Consider the following 16,946-nt stretch of genomic DNA (forward strand, 5'->3'; position numbering starts at 1 on the left):
CCAAGCACCATGCTACATTCTGGGGTTACAAGATAAATGAGATGTGCCTCTCTTCACCCAGCCTACACCTTATAGATCACCACCATGTTGGGGCTGAACAGGACAAATCATGCAACCCAGTGCAATATCAAGTCCTCCTTGTGTCCCCAGGGGCTTAGCTACCAGGTCAACAGAGCTGCTTCATACTGTCGACTGCTCTGTTCCTGTATTCAAAGTGCCCAGGAAGAAGGCCTTTTCCCCCAAAGCATCTGTTTGACTACGTATGGCAATGGACGTTAACCAGACTCCTTGTGGTGATCATTTTGCAATATATACAAATATCAGATCATTATGTTGAATACCTGAAAATAATATAATGTCATATGACAATTATACCTCAATTTTTTAAAAAAAGCATTTGCTTGAAATTACATTGCATGCTTCAGAATAAAACTCTTCAGGTGCATATCACTCATCACTGATCTACAAACTAGGAACTGGGAGGAGTGAACGGGAAGGTCAACTTAAAGTTACAACATTAAGATCCGTTGTCAGTTGAAGACCAGTAAGAGAGAAAAAGCATTTCAGAAATGAAATCATCAGGCAAACAGAAGTTGAGTTATACAACTTTTAAGGAACCCACTTATTAAAAATATCTATGTATACTGGTTGGAAGGCTGCATATTTCAAGAAAAATAAACCACCAGTCAGAACTGTCAATAAACACAGTCTGATTTACCACTTTGTACGGGACTGTGACTATTAAAGTGATCTATGATTTATTATCCAAAATGGGGCACTTTGGAAATAAAAAGTGGCACTATTAAAAATTATGCCAGGACAATGAGCGTTTACCAGGACTGACTGTCCCAGGCAAACAAGCAGGATTGGTCACCCTCTTTAGCAACCATCCACTCACTACACATGAAGAAAACCAGGCACTCATTCAGTGATGCAAATGACTCCACCAGGGAAATGAACCACAGCAGCCAGAATGGACAAGATAGCCGTCCAGTGTGGTCTCTGTTTAGATCATTTTTACCCTGTATGGTCATGCTAATATTTACCATCTCCACTGAATAAAAACAGAGTTAAGAGGACTGGCTTCATCTACTTGTTTTTCTTGCCCCTTCACACCTGATCTGTATTGAATCTTTAGGCGGGCCATTTCTATCCCCATCTGGAGTTTGATCTTAATGCTTAAGAAAGAATATGCCTTTCTGTGATAAGTCAAACAGAAAGTCATTCTTCAAATTAATAGAGGTTTCCCTTTTCCCCAAAGGCACAGCTAGTTGGCTTATATGAAAGTTGTATGAATATGTGCCACATCTTGTTTAATCAAGATTGACTCGTAGATCATTCACTGAATCAACATAGCAAAAACAAGATCACTAGCCACAAAATTTTATTGTAGGGATCAATACATATATCCTTCTGAGAAATAGTTCGAGCTATTCACTTGATGGTTACAAACACATCAGGATCTGTTTTATTGGGATATCTCTGGTTTGCCTGGCAAAGGAAAATCATGAGTCAAGTCCAAAAGGCCTGATTTTTAAAAAAAATCTATAAAAAGAGTGGATTAAGTACTGCCAGCCCTACTGTCAAGAAACATTGTACAATTTAAATCAAGAAGACAGTTCCATACAAATCCAGCAAGGCATGTTGGCAAGTAGAGGTGAAACAATCTATTATACAAAATGCAAAAGGAGTCAAAGATGAGTTATAAAAAATAAAATTTTGGTCAGAAAATCATTACTACATAAAGCCAAATAAAGATGTCTATTAGTTGCTTTTTTTTAAGGGGAAAAGAAATCAAACCGTTAGCTCTCTATTTATCCAGAAGGAATAATAAGGAAAGTGTTTGGAAAATATTTCTGATATTAAGTGAATTCTTTCTCATCTGCTATCTAGAGCTCACAAACATCTGACTTATTCTTGTCAAACTGTAGAAATGAGGGAATAAAAATCAGTGTTTGGCCACCAGTGGCACACTCACAACACCCGAATGAGGTCCAGAGTAATCCGAGATCGGGGAATGTCAATGTTGAGTACTTGGACTTCCACTCTTTCTCCAGGGCCCAGCCCAAGACTCCTTCTCTTCTTCGTCTTAGAAAGTTTTGCTTCTGTTACATTTCGTATGGGAATCAGCCCTGATCTCCCCACTCCTATATCCACAAAAATTCCAAATAGGGTGGCATTCTCAACTTTGCCTGTAAGAACTGTCCCAACCTGCAGGTCTTCCAAGCAGACTATGCTTCTCTTGAAATCAGGTTTATCGAAATCTACAAGGAAAGGGGAAAAAAGACAGTTTGTGTAAATAATAAAGCACTGTTAGACACAACACAGATTAGTGAGTAAGTATGGACTATTTATTGATTGTGTGCCCAGACCAGTATTAAGCATTGAGGGGGGACGTAAAAGGAGCTGAAGGTACAGGCCTGCCTTCAGAGAAAAGGCATTCTAGTTGGAGAAACAGCATGTGCCAAGCAGAAACAATTCAAGAAAATTTACGCAGACACTTCCTTCTCCTCAAATTCTATCTTGCTAGCATGTAAGCATTAGCACTATACATAAGGACTAAAATTTTAGATTAGAGAGCCTTATTTTCTTCTTTATGAGAAAGTATATTTGTTCAATGAATATGCAAGGCTAAGTCACAAACACTGAGAAAATAAGATCCTCAGAGATAGAAGATTGGGAGCTTTTCCCCCAGTACCTGAATTCTCAAACTGTTTAAAGGGGGTAGAACATACATAAATGTTTAGTCAAATGTGGATGAAATTTAAATGGTCTTCTCACTTCTCCCCATAAATTTTGAACTCAAGGATCAATTCCTATCCACTTTGAATATATTTATCCAATCAAAATTTATGGATTCTTGATTATCTATTGCTCAGAAACTCAGATCAGCTTCTCATCTCCTTTCTCCTCTTTCAATTCAATTCATACAACATTTATTAACCCCTATTATTACCTCCTGGCCAGGCACTCTGCTGGGTGCTTGAGAGACAAAGATGAAGTATAGATCTCTGTTCTCAAGTTCCTTACAGCCCTCTTCCCTTGCTCACTCCAGTACATTTCTCTGTTCATTAACACTACACACCCAAAGGTAGGCACAAAGCCTGCCAAGGAATCATTATGGCTTTAGTTAAAACAAAACAAAGACAACAACAAATGTTTTATGGTGGAGAAGGTTACAACTCACAATTTAAATGGGGCTTTTGGATTATCTGTGGATTCCATTTACCCATTTACCCATGCTCCTCTTGGCCCCCTTTCCTAGGATTACTGAATGTTGACTCTAATAACAAAGAACACATTCTATGCTCCAATCTCCTTTTACTAAGACCTCATTTTCCCCTCCGCCCATTCCATTTCCTTTTCCTCCACAGCTGTTGCCTTTATCCTGATTACTTGTTGAAGCTATCCTTTACATTTGTATTAACAACTGGTCACCTCTTGGTTCCCCTCCCCCAGCCCAACCATACTGAAATCAACATTTAAAAAAAATTCACCTTTTGCCTTTAAAACAAAACAAAAACCCTCTCTAAACTTGAAATCTCATTTTCTTCATAAAAAAGCAATATGTTAACATTGGAATTGATTGTGTAGAATTCCACCTGATGCTGCAGCAGTGAATTCCAAAAACAAAAAACCCACTGAATGCGCCATTACACTGGGCAAGGACTGTGTCAAAGCAAAGTAAAACAAAGTTGTTGATCAGGGTCAGAGGTAGGATGGTCTCTGAGGCCCCATAGGCATTGTTTTTATGCTTAGAAACTTATTTTCCCCCTTCTTTCTTACAGAGGTCCAGCTGCTACAGATTCCCCAAGGGTTCCTGATCAGCTGCTTAGTTTAATTTTGCATGGAAAATCAGAGTCAAGAACTACTTAATATGTTTCTGAAGACAGCCCGGGCCACTGAGAAATCAGAAATCCTCCATGTACCAGGCAAACTTTAACACTTTGATTGCCAAGGCTACATATTCAGTACTCTGTCACCTGGATGCCTCTGATGAACCCAATTATGGAAACTAGCAACCAGAGTGTTAATAAAATATAATTGATTATGTCACTGGGAAAACAGAAGACAGGATGAGTATGAAGAAAGAATGAGGCAAGAAAGGAAATAATTTTGAGAAAATGGAGAAAAGAAAAGAGATGTAGCATAAATACTGTAATACAGAAACATCCAAAATACTATCTGCCTCTTCAAAAGTAAGACTGTCTGCCTTCCTTCCTGGGGATGTTTTTAGTATTAAAACGAAAGTTCTCAGACATCTAGGAAACTGTGACTTACTCTAGCGCAAAAGTTTGTTTCAAAGAGATTTGAAATTTCACTTGTCACAATGATAAACACTGCTGTAACTGGTAAGCTCAGTTGACAGCCCAGGTGCATCTGTTTCTGCTCAACCAGGTAAGGACCAACTTAGCTGTTGGTTGTTTAACTGAACTATATAATTTGAGTATTGATCTTTGCTCTGAGTCTACAGTGTAACTGGGATAATGGAGCAATCAACACCAAGACCGAAAAATAAGATGGACAAGAAAAGCCAGTACAGAGCATATTTGCCAACCCTCTAATGTAGTGGTTCTAGGCATAGCACCCTCAAATGCCACCATGCTTGAAAACCACTGCTCACTTAGTATTCCTGCTAGATAACACCTAGGTGGAATTCACACATAATACCTGCAAAGGGAGATGGATTTGTCTACTGAAATATTCACTTTGGATGGACCACACAGAGGCTTCTACTCCTGCATTTCTGGCATAGGTCTTACTGTATGTTTCATTTTATTTTCCTCCAACCTTAAAATTAATTTCAAACTTACACAACAATTGAGGGAATGGTCCATTGAGCTTGCTGGGTTAGCACAAATTCCCTTAAACCTTTTCAAAGAAACCACCTCAACACAGCCCAACCCAGAATGCAAAGAGCCAAGCCCTAACATGGTATCATAAAACTGGTGTGAGACAAGCACACACTCATTTAAATCTAAGGGCTTCCTATTCAAATTTCCTTGGGAAGTAGGTCATTTGATACCTTAATTCCTTCTCACCGGGTCATTGCTCTCAACAACTATGGCTGTTATACTTCCCTCACCATCTACCTGTGCTGAAGGCTGAGAGACTTTTAGTTAGAAGGAGAATCAAAAGAGAGATAGTATCTTATTTGTTCAATGTGTTCATTGACATAGAATCCAGGAACTTGGAAGGCTGTAATTTAGGGAGAAGATTCACTTTAGTTTGTGAATTGAATGCTTTACCTTGGACTTCTCTCATGAGGTAAAAACAGTCTACAAAAGGATCATGAAGAATGCGTGCCTCCATGCACATGCCAGCACATGCATGATGCACTTAGTCTAGTGTGATGGGAAATAAGCCTGGGACAAGGGTTCTGGAGACCTGGCTTTTAGCTTTGGCTTTGGATACTAACTAGCTGCAATGACTTTGAAGGAAGGTCACTATGCTTTAGTTTTCTCATGGATAGAATGGGAGAATGGAGAATCCAATGGCTTAGGATTATTGTGAGCTATACAAGTGAAAGGTGCTGTTATTTAAGTTCAATTGTTTACCTGTTCGAAAGTCAAAGCTCTCAGGCTGGCTGAGACCATCTATGATGACCTGTAAGGTGTGTACTGTTGTTTGCAATCTTTCTGCAGTTTTCTCTATTCCTTCTTTTTCAAGGATTGAATTTATTTTTTGTTGCATTTCAGGCTTGCCAATCTCACACAGTGTCCCTCCAACAAATGACAAAAACCTGCAGAGGAAAAAAAAACCCCAACACTTATTAATAATATTATTTTCCAATCTCCTAATACAGGTCACTCCTTATTCATCTCAGATCCATATATCAATCAATCAATTGGTCTTTATTGAAAATCTACTATGTGTCCCAAGCCATAATAGATGATGTGTCTTGGGGAAAAAAAGGGAGGGGATAACTTTAGGTTTTTGTGCTATTTTCCAATGAAGCACCTGCTCAGAATCAGCACCAGTGGGCCTTCCCTGGTGGCGCAGTGGTTGAGAGTCTGCCTGCCGATGCAGGGGACACGGGTTCGTGCCCCGGTCTGGGAAGATCCCACATGCTGCGGAGCGGCTGGGCCCGTGAGCCATGGCCCCTGAGCCTGCGCGTCCGGAGCCTGTGCTCTGCAACGGGAGAGCCCACGGCAGTGAGAAGCCTGCGTACCGCAAAAAAAAAAAAAAAAAGAGCTTTCATCCCAACTGATGGCCAGTGAGATACACACTTTATCTCTGTGTGTCCATGGCTTCCCTGGCCCACGGAGAGGCAGCGGTATCTGTTAGTGCTGATGGATGAGCAGTAGCACATAAGGGCCCTAGTGACAGGGAACAGCTGCTAAAGCTCTGACTGATGGGGCAGATGACACATGACAACCTCTGCCCACAGCCAACTTCCTTGCACAGCTTTCTAAATAAAACAGGCCCTGCTGAGAAGACTTCCCTGGTATTTACCCTCTTGGCTTGATTGGTCTGCAACTGGCTATTTAGCAGAACATCTTTCAAATCCCCAAGATTCTGGCTTACAATCAACTGATAAAATGCCAAAAAAGTATATTCATGAGTTGAAAATCTATAATAACCTTGGATAGCATTTTATAACTAATAAAAGTAACTAAAAGGCAGAAACTTCCCAAAGTAATGTACAAGTCTTGGTCTCAATAACAAAAACACTGGCTCAGAAGGCTACTTGGAGTCTTAAGGTTTTGTGTTTGTGTGTGTGTGTGTGTGTGTGTAACTAACTGCTACTAAAGTCACTTCCATATAAAGAATTCTGTTTATAGTGGTTACAGACGTACAAAGAATATTGGTTTAACCTGGCTGCATATTTCATATATCATTTTCATCCTCACACACACAAGCCTGAGGGCAATGGTAACTGAAACCAATAAAAAAGCACCAAATTGTGCTCCTAGCTAATGCTTCAGTATTGATCAACCTTATTTTTAAATGACTATGGAACAAAGTCAGATGCTTTTTTATTTTGAAAACTTTCTTAAAGTTACAACAGAGTTGCAGAAAAAGGAAAACAGGAAACAAAAGGGGAGAGGGACTATAAAATGAACTGGGAATAGCTTGAGTTTGACCTCTCCATTATTGGATTTCAAATATATTCAACTGTAAATGATAGGAAACAATGTTTTTTGCTCAGTAGCCACTCAATAAACATGTGTTCTTTAAATAACGTAAGAATAATTTATGCTACATTATTCTGAATTTTTACTCTAGAATCGAGTGTGATAAGTAATGTCCAATACACAGTTTCATTTTAGAATTGAGTATAATAAGAAATACTCAATACAAAGTACTTTCTGGCTCAGAAGTGCCATATAAAAACACACTGTACTTTATGTGAACATAAGAATGTACGTGAACATGTTCTGAAAAATATGTTCTGAAAAAACAGTGCTTGATAGATGTTCTCATTTAATCCTGACAATAATCCTGAGAGGTAGGTATCACATCATACAGAAAGGGAAAGTTGAGGTTTAGGGAGGTTAAATAACTTGCCCAAGGCCACACAGCTCTTTTCACCAACTGGAGTTTCATGCTATACATATCAGTGTGTGTCTGTTTATAACCGCAGTTACATCAAAATTAAAGTGCTATATTTGGTTAAGATATAAAACAATACTTTGGGTAACATTTCACCAACACAATTTAATGGCAGATTAGTTTTAAACAGTAGACAGTTAACACTGATAAATCCCACAGAGAAATTATTATATATATGCGTTTAAGTAGACAATTCTCTCAAAAGTCCATGCGTTATTAAAATCATAGTCTCATTTTCTCCACTGTCTCTGAAAGGCTTTTTCAGTTTGCTAAGGACTGCTGTCTGACCTGCTGTTTTTATTTAATATGTAATTTCATCCATCTTACTTAAAGTAAGAAAGTAGCATAAATGCAACAAATAAGCACATCATGTTCTTTCAGCACACATCTGCACAAAGTTAAAATACAGACCTTGCAGCAGAAAGACTGCTTGTTTTTCAAACAGAATGCTATATAACCTAAAATCGCTGATATTTTTAACAGAAACTTGTTACAAATGCTAGTTTTCCCCCTCAAAAAATAAGAAAAGTCTTTGTAATATTTTTCCTGAAGAATAAGAAATTCTCAAGATTCATAAGACTTCAGATATAGCCATTCAGTTTTATGTAATCATTTCCAGCATGGAGAAAAAAATTTAGGAGCCCAGGACTCATTACACTAAAGCAACATGATACCCCACAGAGCACAGAAGAACTGTGGTGATGCAACTCCATCACTTTAAAAACAACTTAATATTAACATGTGCTTTGTGGGCTAAACACACCGGATTTAAGATTCTGCAAAGAACCATGTTTCAAGGGCAAAGTACTTCTAGTTGTCTATCCACTCAGGACACTTTTAAAAGAGACTTTTATACTTTATTTTTATCCATTAGTTTTTACTGTCTTAAAGTAATCACATCAATAAACCAATAAATGCAAGAGCACAGTCATTTTAGAAAAAGTAGTTACAGATAAAGCAGGTCATTATTTGCAATATAGGCAGACATTCAATGATTTAAAAGAGAGCTTACACTCTAAGAGCTAACCTGGCCTTCTTAACTGTGATTATAGAGGAAGAGGTGGGACACAAAAGTTCAGCAATAATTTGTTACACCGAAAACCACAGATTCTATATATATTTTAAAATTTACTGCTTTTAATAATAAAGACTAAATATAAATTCCAACATGCCTAAGGAGGGAAACCTGCTACCCCTTTACACTATCTACCAGGAGCTGAAATTCACCCAGGTGAGCGTGTAGCAGCACACTTTATTTTCGCTTCAAGGAGTGTGGCTTTACCACATCTGCTGCTTCAGCAGTCAAATCAAAGGGGTGGCAGTGTGAACTGCACTTTAACCATCATCAAAGAATCTTTTCCAATTTCTAACCTCTTTGTTAAACTGAGAAACTGAACTGGGGCAGAATCCTTAAAAATCTTTGCTGGTGCAAAATCCACAAGTAATAGTAAATTCAAGTAGAGTGCATTTACAGGGAGGCCCACAGAACAACCAACCAACTGTGCTTAATTAGAAGCTAGTAGGTACCTAGTGAAGGTGATACTGAAATGGCTTTTGCTAGCATATCATCAGCCATGGAAAGTTATAGCAAGTAATTTTTCATAAGAACTTAACAGCTTTTGAAAACTTATATACTGCAGATAAACTTTTAAAAAATGTAACCCTTTCAGAAAGGGTTAACAAGGTTGTTCTGAAAGCCTTTATAGACTTTGATCTGAAAGTATAGTTTTAAACGGTATGCAGCTATCTGGGTGGCAGGGGGGCACTTTCAGTGTCATTGCTTGGAAACATTCGGAGTGCCTTTGGAGCACCTCCTGCATCTAAACACACTCTTGGATCTATGAGCAGCAGAAAAAAACAAGAAGAACCAAAAAGGAGAAGCTGCCATAGATTAAGGAATGCAGTTTGTCTTCCAAAAGACTTGGTTTATAAGCATCAGACTTTACCTGCTTCTAACTTTGAAGAACTTAGTAAATGTTTCCTCCTTTTTCAAAAGTCTGTTATATTGATACGTGCACAGAAACTGGATACTCGATGCACGTTGCATTAATTGTATGTAGGAGAACAAACATATTCTTAGAAAGCTGTTTTATTTTATTTTAGCAATTTAGTACAGGGAATTGACTTTGTAAAAAAAAAAAAAAGCCAGTTAAAATGTGATATCCTCTAAAAGTGTGAGATTTAGGATGATCTTCTCTTTAGAAATAGTTGAAGAAGACATTGCTTATATAGTTACATCAAACAAAATATCTAAGATCAGTGAAATAATAACCAATGCCACAAAGAATAAGCAGCATCGATTTGTATTAGCTTTTCCTATTTCAGAACCACTTACTAGGTGTGATATACTGTGTGATTATGATATAATTAAAGCTATAATTTAAAAAACCAAATGTGTGTGGGTGTATATATATACAATACACACACACACAAATGAGTGTGAGTATATAAAAATGGGAAAGCATCATGTATTGAAATGTTGATTATCGCTCTAAAGATTTCTAAAATCTTATCTTAGAAATTGCCTTAGAGGGCTTCCCTGGTGGCGCAGTGGTTGAGAGTCCGCCTGCCAATGCAGGGGACACGGGTTCGTGCCCCGTCCGGGAAGATCCCACATGCTGTGGAGCGGCTGGGCCCGTGAGCCATGGTCGCTGAGCCTGCGCGTCCAGAGCCTGTGCGCCGCAACGGGAGAGGCCACAACAGTGAGAGGCTTGCGTACCACAAAAAAACCACAAAAAAACAGAAATTGCCTTAGAAATAAATTTACAAGTGACAAAGGAAAATCAGTTTTATTACACTTGTTAAAACAATGATCCCCATTAAAATAACACAGAAAAACCCCAAACAACCCAATTACTCAGTGTGATCATCCTCTTTCCATTGAGTCTGGGTTGTTTTAAACATGCTCATACTTATACACACAGACACACACAACACCCTCAAATGATAAAGATTTGCTAAAATCAAGCCTCTTCAAAGGAATGTGACAAAATGCTAAAGTGAATTAAAAATAATTTAGAAAAGTGTTCAGCTTTCTCCAATAACTATTTATTTACTGTGGAAGAAGACTCTATGAAAGATGGTAACAGAGCTTTTGCCTTGAATGAACTTATTCTAATTTAAGTACTGACAGTATATTGGAATAATCTTCCACTTATATCTGCTCTTTTAGAGGTAGGATTTTATATGCAGACAAATAGATATTTTGAAAGTGCTCAATAAAGATTTAAAGTTCATTTAATTCTCTCAACAATTTATTGTGGATATAAATTTGCAGATAAGGAAATCTAAACTCAGATAGATTAAGTAACCTGCCCAAAGTCACATAGCTGAGACCACAAGGTTGTAGCTAAGGTAAAAGTCATATATCACATCTTCATCAGCATTGCTTACCTCTTAACTCTGGCAGATTTTCAATGTAGACAGAAGATTTAGATCCCAGATAAAATCTGGCACCCAGCACCACTGCCTGGGAACAATTTATTATTATTTTTTAAACCAAATTCAAAAGGAAAAAGTTTGGCTCTTTTTGAGTTACCGAATAAGAGTTATACAAAATTAAGTTAGTGGTTTCAAAGGCTGCAGACTCTCTACAGCTCAAAAACACTGTGTTCAGAATTCATGTAATTTAATTTACTGTCTGTAAAGCCATAACGTGGATTAGTGCCTGTGAATATTTGAAAGAGGAGGGCAAATAAAAAAGTAGTATTCAAAAACATACAGGTTAGTGATAGCAGAGCTGAAATTAAACAGCTCTGGCACTACTAGGTGATAAAGCCCATGTACTGTAATAAAGAACTTTCTTCCTTGGGAAGCAGCCTTTTTACTATGAATTCCATCCTGTCAAGGAATCCTCCTTTTAAGAAATCTGAAAATGCATTTCCATAAATCTCCCCAGTTGTCCTCTAAATGCGCAGAGCCATTTTTATTCCATTTAAAGAGTGGGCAATTGAGGTCAGAGGGATTTGCTTATGGTCACAGAGAGTCAGAAGACAGGCTATGATTAAAATCCATAGCTAGAGTGGGGACAGGAAGGGGAGAAGGGAGATAATGGGAGACTAAATCAATACCCTACTGAGTTTCAGGCTCCAGACTGAGTGATCTGAACCTGAAGAAGAAAAGAGAAGGAGAAGGGCAAATACTTTGGAGACTGGAAGAGACTGAAGCAAGCGCAACTTTATGGCTGCTCGGCAACTCCCTCTCACTTCTGCTCCACTGGGTACTACAAGGCTGCTCCAGATACTCAGGTGAGAAACCAGTGTTTTCTTCAATTCCAGGACCCAGTGTTAACATTAATTAACAATGTTAAATTATATTATAATTTAATTATATCTGGCTCACATGGTAAAACATTATTTTTCCCTCGGAAACTAACAGCTGTAAATCAATCCCCCCCCAACTGCCTTTTATGAGTCAGCTTGACAGCCCCTTCTCAATCATGACAAAAATAATAGCAATGACTATGGCAGTAACAATAGTTTACTCTCTCCCAGGTGCTAAGAATTCTATGTATATTAATTCATGCAATCCCATGAGATAGGTACTATTATTATCCTCATTTAACAGATAAGGAAATGAGGTACAGGGAGGCTGAATAACTTTCCCAGATCAAACGGGCATGATCTGAACCCTCAGCAGTCTGGCACTGCACTGCCTCCACAGTGAGCTGTGGGAAGTTAGGTACCATCTCACATTCTTAAACCTCCTATTTACCCCTACTAGCCTTGCCCAAAACTTCATGCAGCGTGTGTTAGAACAGTGTGTAAGACATCAGATATGACAATCAGTTCCTAAGTATCCCACATCCTGGTCATCTGATTCTCAAGTGGGTAGAATCTCTTTCATCATTTTTTTCTTTTGTGAAAGCACTTTCAAAAATATGATGAATGGGCTTCCCTGGTGGCACAGTGGTTGAGAGTCCGCCTGCCGATGCAGGGGACACGGGTTCGTGCCTTGGTCCAGTAAGATCCCACATGCCGCGGAGCGGCTGGGCCCGTGAGCCATGGCCGCTGAGCCTGCACGTCTGGAGCCTGTGCTCCGCAACGGGAGAGGCCACAACAGTGAGAGGCCCGCGTACCGCAAAAAAAAAAAAAAAAAAAAAAAAAAAGATGAATGTTACTTCCTGGGAATTATAGTAAGCTGTTTGGGTTTTTAACTATAGTATTAACAAGAAAAAAACAAACACCCAAAATCACTTTTAGTAATCTGTCCTTTTATCATCTTTAGGTTTGTTCTCTTTTATGATGCTATGTCTCTTTATGAAAAGGCAATCTAATATTGTCTAATCATAGTTCCATAGAAGAAGTTAATGTGCAGTAACTAACTGATACACATCCTAAGACATCACTTATCAAAAGCCAGAAAAGATTCTGCCTTAATTTTCATGTCCGAATGCTGCCAACTCTTGTGAGGCAAGTCCAGAAAAATTTAAGATCTTTCAAATTTGCAAATAACTTTTTAGGTCTGTTTATCAAATCTTCATTTATTTTACAGCATTTGTAGCTGGGTTTCTTTTCAGGAAAGTTTCCCACAGAGAAACATGTTTTTATCATTGTAGAAGCTAGTTGGCACGTGAATGCAGAATAAAGCTGTAGTGAATTTTAGACGTGGGAGGTGTGGTAGACATACTCATTAGACTGACTTACCCCTCAGAAAAATTACAAAGCACCACAAGTCATGGGCCTTCTGAGTTGCTCACAGTCAAAACTATGAATACCAATGCTCTACTGCTGCCATTTTGTTTTGTTTTGTTTTTTAAACAAAAACAACCTCAACTCCCTGTATTACAGCTGCTTATTAGCTAGAAGGCTTCTCTTCTTGCTGGGCAGAAAGCTAAAGTTGGGAAGAATGTGATAAAACCTCTGAAAGCAATGCTAAAAAAAAAGAGTTCAGAGGTGCTCAATCCTTGAACAGGAATGGGAAAGAAACAGAGATTGAGATCTGCTCAGTCATTAAAGGTCTTCAGTATGGGCCACCAATCACTGTCTGGTTTAACTTATGTTAGCTCCATGGCAGAGAGCAAGGCAGGACCTCCGAAGGGACTCTCCACCCCCTTGGCCCCCAACTGCTTTTAGCCCAGAAGCACCAGTTGGGATCCATGTATTCATTTATCTAAACACAGAATCCTTGTTGGGTTAATTCTGCTTTTGTGGGTTTTCTCCCCACCAGCTTCATTGAGATATAATTGACACATAACATTGTATAAGTTTAAAGTGTACAACGTGTTGATCTGATACACTTAACAACTGCAAAATGATTACCACCACAGCATTAGCTTAACACCCCCATCAGGTCACATAATTACCATTTCTTTTTTTGGGGGTGAAACATTTAAGATCTACTCTCTTAGCAACTTTCAAGTATATAATAGAATATTATTAACTATAATCACCATGCTGTACATTAGATCTCCAGAATGTATCCATCTTATAATTGGAAGTTTGTATTGTTTGGGCAACTTCTGGTCTTAAAAACCAGACACAAGTTTTTTCCGTAAATTAAGAATAAACAGTGCTTGGCTTTTGTACAGAAGAGCTCCTGTCCCCAAGAAAATATTTTGTGAGGTTATATGATTACTCCTGTTCCAGACCTGAATTTTAAGTTAATGGTTATTTACTCTCTGAAAACATACTTTTCCACATTGATCTAAGGGTCAGAAATAGGTATATCCTCAGTAATAAAGGAAATATCACATTTCTATTAGAATAGTGCAGATACTGATATAAATCATCCCTTGAAATACAACTTACCTAGTCCATCATTTTGGTGCTGCATGTCATATTCCTGCTACACAGGCTGTTAACCACTTCTAGAAACTAACCTTTTAAAAATTTTCCCTGACGGCCAAAATAGAAATAACAATTAAATACTAGCTAAAGCTTTATCAAAATGAGTGCTGAGGAACAATCTTAACATTAAATTTCCTGGCATTTCTCAAGTTAAATCAAGAACATAACAACTTTCAAGCTTAACTATCTGGAGTGAATCAAATTCTTAATGCAGCAGATTCTTTGGGAGAGTGCCAGGTCTCACTGTGACATGTACCAATCAGCATAATCTGCAGCACAAAGCACTACCTCCTGGTACCTCGTTCAAGCAAAAGGGGAAATCGGACACTTGCCTTTGGCTCTCTTGATCTACCAGAATGGCAGGACAAAACCAGAGGAGGCGTGGGGGGCGGCAACCCCCGCACAGGCTGCTGGCGATTTCACTCAGGGCCCGCAGAGCCAGCGGGATGAAATCACTCACACATGGAGACACTGTGGCAATTTCTGGAGGACGGCAGAAAATGGGAAATAATCCTCTGTCATGGTCTGTCTCTGTTTTCTAGTCTGTAAAATCTAGGAAAGCCCAGGCTCTGGACAGGATACTCTGTGGAGGCTTGGGATTTAACTTGGGGAGGTCCTAAAATCCCTTCAATCCACAAAAGATTCTCAAAGAAGCACTTACTCAGCACAATGGCAGAAAGGATGATAGAGAGGTTCTATCAACAGCTTTGCTTACACAACTGCACTGACCTCAGCCAGTTTAGACTACAGAAAAAAAAATTAAATTGGAATAAAGCTAGACACTTCATTTTGCTCTATTAAAACTGTCAATTCCTGGGCATCCCTGGTAGCACAGTGGTTAAGAATTCACCTGCCAACGCAGGGGACATGGGTCCAGAAAGATCCCACATGCCGCAGAGCAACAAAGCCCGTGTGCCACAACTACTGAGTCTGCGCTCTAGAGCCCGCGAGCCACAACTAATGAGCCCACGTGCCACAACTACTGAAGCCTGCGCACCTAGAGCCCATGCTCCGCAACAAGAGAAGCCACCGCAATGAGAAGCCCACGCACCGCAACTAAGAGTAGCCCCACTCGCCGCAACTAGAGAAAGCCTGCGCGCAGCAACAAAGACCCGACACAGCCAAAAATGAATAAAATTTAAAAAATAAATAAATTTGTAATAAATAAAAATAAAACTGTCGGGCTTCCCTGGTGGCACAGTGGTTGAGAGTCTGCCTGCCGATGCAGGGGACACGGGTTCGTGCCCCGGTCCGGGAAGATCCCACATGCCGTGGAGTGGCTGGGCCCGTGAGCCATGGCCGCTGAGCCTGCGTGTCCGGAGCCTGTGCTCCGCAACAGGAGAGGCCACAACAGTGAGAGGCCCGCGTATTGCAAAAAAATAAAATAAAATAAATAAAAAATAAAATTGTCAATCGCTAAGTAGTTCTGTTTCCTCAGTCTTCTCCTATGTAGTCATCTTTCATTCTTTATTTCTATCATTTATTCTTTCATTAAACAAATAATGCCATATCAGTCTGTGTCCTAAAGCCATGAGACTAGAAGACACCACTGGGGAGCGGTGATCAAAATTTAGTGCTTTAACTTCTCTCTTCCCCCATTGCCCTCCTTTACAACGAGTTTCCACTTCATCCTCCAGTGTCTCTGGCATTCACATAATTTTTGTCATTCATATCCACAATTACTGTCTTTCATACCCTTCATTCAATCTGTCAACAAATCATATTGACTCTTCTTTAAAAATATATCTAGAATCTGATAACTTCTTACCAACTCTTCTATCATTTTAGTCTTAGTCATCAACATCTTTCACCTGAATTATTGCACTTAGTCTAACTTGTCTCCCTGTTTCTACCACTACTCCTTATAGTCCCCCTAATACAGCAAACAATGGGATCCTTTTAACATGTAAGTCAGAGCATGTCACTCTTCAGCATAAAACCTTGCCGTGGCTCCTGATTCTGGCTCAGAATTAAGGCCAAGTCCCTCTAATAGCCTCCCAATGCCCTTTTCACCTGATCTCCTATTTTTCTCTCCCTTGTTCACTCTGCATTAGCCTCACTGGCTTCCTTGCTATTCCTTGATCATGCCAGGCCTGCTCCCACATTAGGGCCTTTACACTGTCTGGTCCCTCTTCCTGGAACACTCTTCCCCCAGATATCTGCACAGCTAACTCCTTTACTTCCATCAAGACTTTGCTCAAATGTCACCTTGTCAATTAGGTCTACCCTGACGACCCCACTTAAATTGGCAAGCCCTTATCCAGAACCCTGGGAATCCTGGTCCCCATTACTCTGCTCTCTTTTTCCCACTGATCTTATCACCTTTATCAACTATACAATTTAGTTATTATGCTGGTTGTATACTATCTGTCTCCTTGAGAGCTGGGATCTTTGAATGTATTCCAAGATTGCAGAACAGTACCTGGAATACAGCAGGTACTCACTCAGAAGGTATATGTTTAATGAATGAATGAACAACCTGTTAACTCCAGCCTTGATTAATGGAAAGACAGCAATGCCATTAACTATTCATCATGGGATAAGAGAGGAAGACCAAGCCTTTTTGTTTGTCTGTCCTGTTTTTATATGGGGCCGGTGAGG

General features: G+C 39.3%; 1 protein-coding gene across 4 annotated transcripts in view; it reads right to left on the minus strand.

Moving 5' to 3' along the window:
- Nucleotides 1-1,371: 1,371 nt before the first annotated feature.
- SRBD1 (S1 RNA binding domain 1) overlaps nucleotides 1,372-16,946 on the minus strand; it is a 233,450-nt gene continuing 217,875 nt past the window's right edge. For all 4 annotated transcript variants that reach the window (XM_082643126.1, XM_082643125.1, XM_082643128.1 and 1 more), the window contains exons 20-21: nucleotides 5,559-5,743; nucleotides 1,372-2,264 (exon numbers count right to left, since the gene is read on the minus strand). In XM_082643126.1, coding sequence (XP_082499252.1) covers nucleotides 1,975-2,264; nucleotides 5,559-5,743 — 475 coding nt within the window. In that variant the 3' untranslated portion in view covers nucleotides 1,372-1,974. The remainder of the gene's footprint in view (nucleotides 2,265-5,558; nucleotides 5,744-16,946) is intronic.

This window comes from Mesoplodon mirus (genome assembly GCF_964341445.2).
Source record: "Mesoplodon mirus genome assembly, chromosome: 14".
In the NCBI taxonomy this organism is placed as follows: Eukaryota; Metazoa; Chordata; class Mammalia; order Artiodactyla; family Ziphiidae; genus Mesoplodon; species Mesoplodon mirus.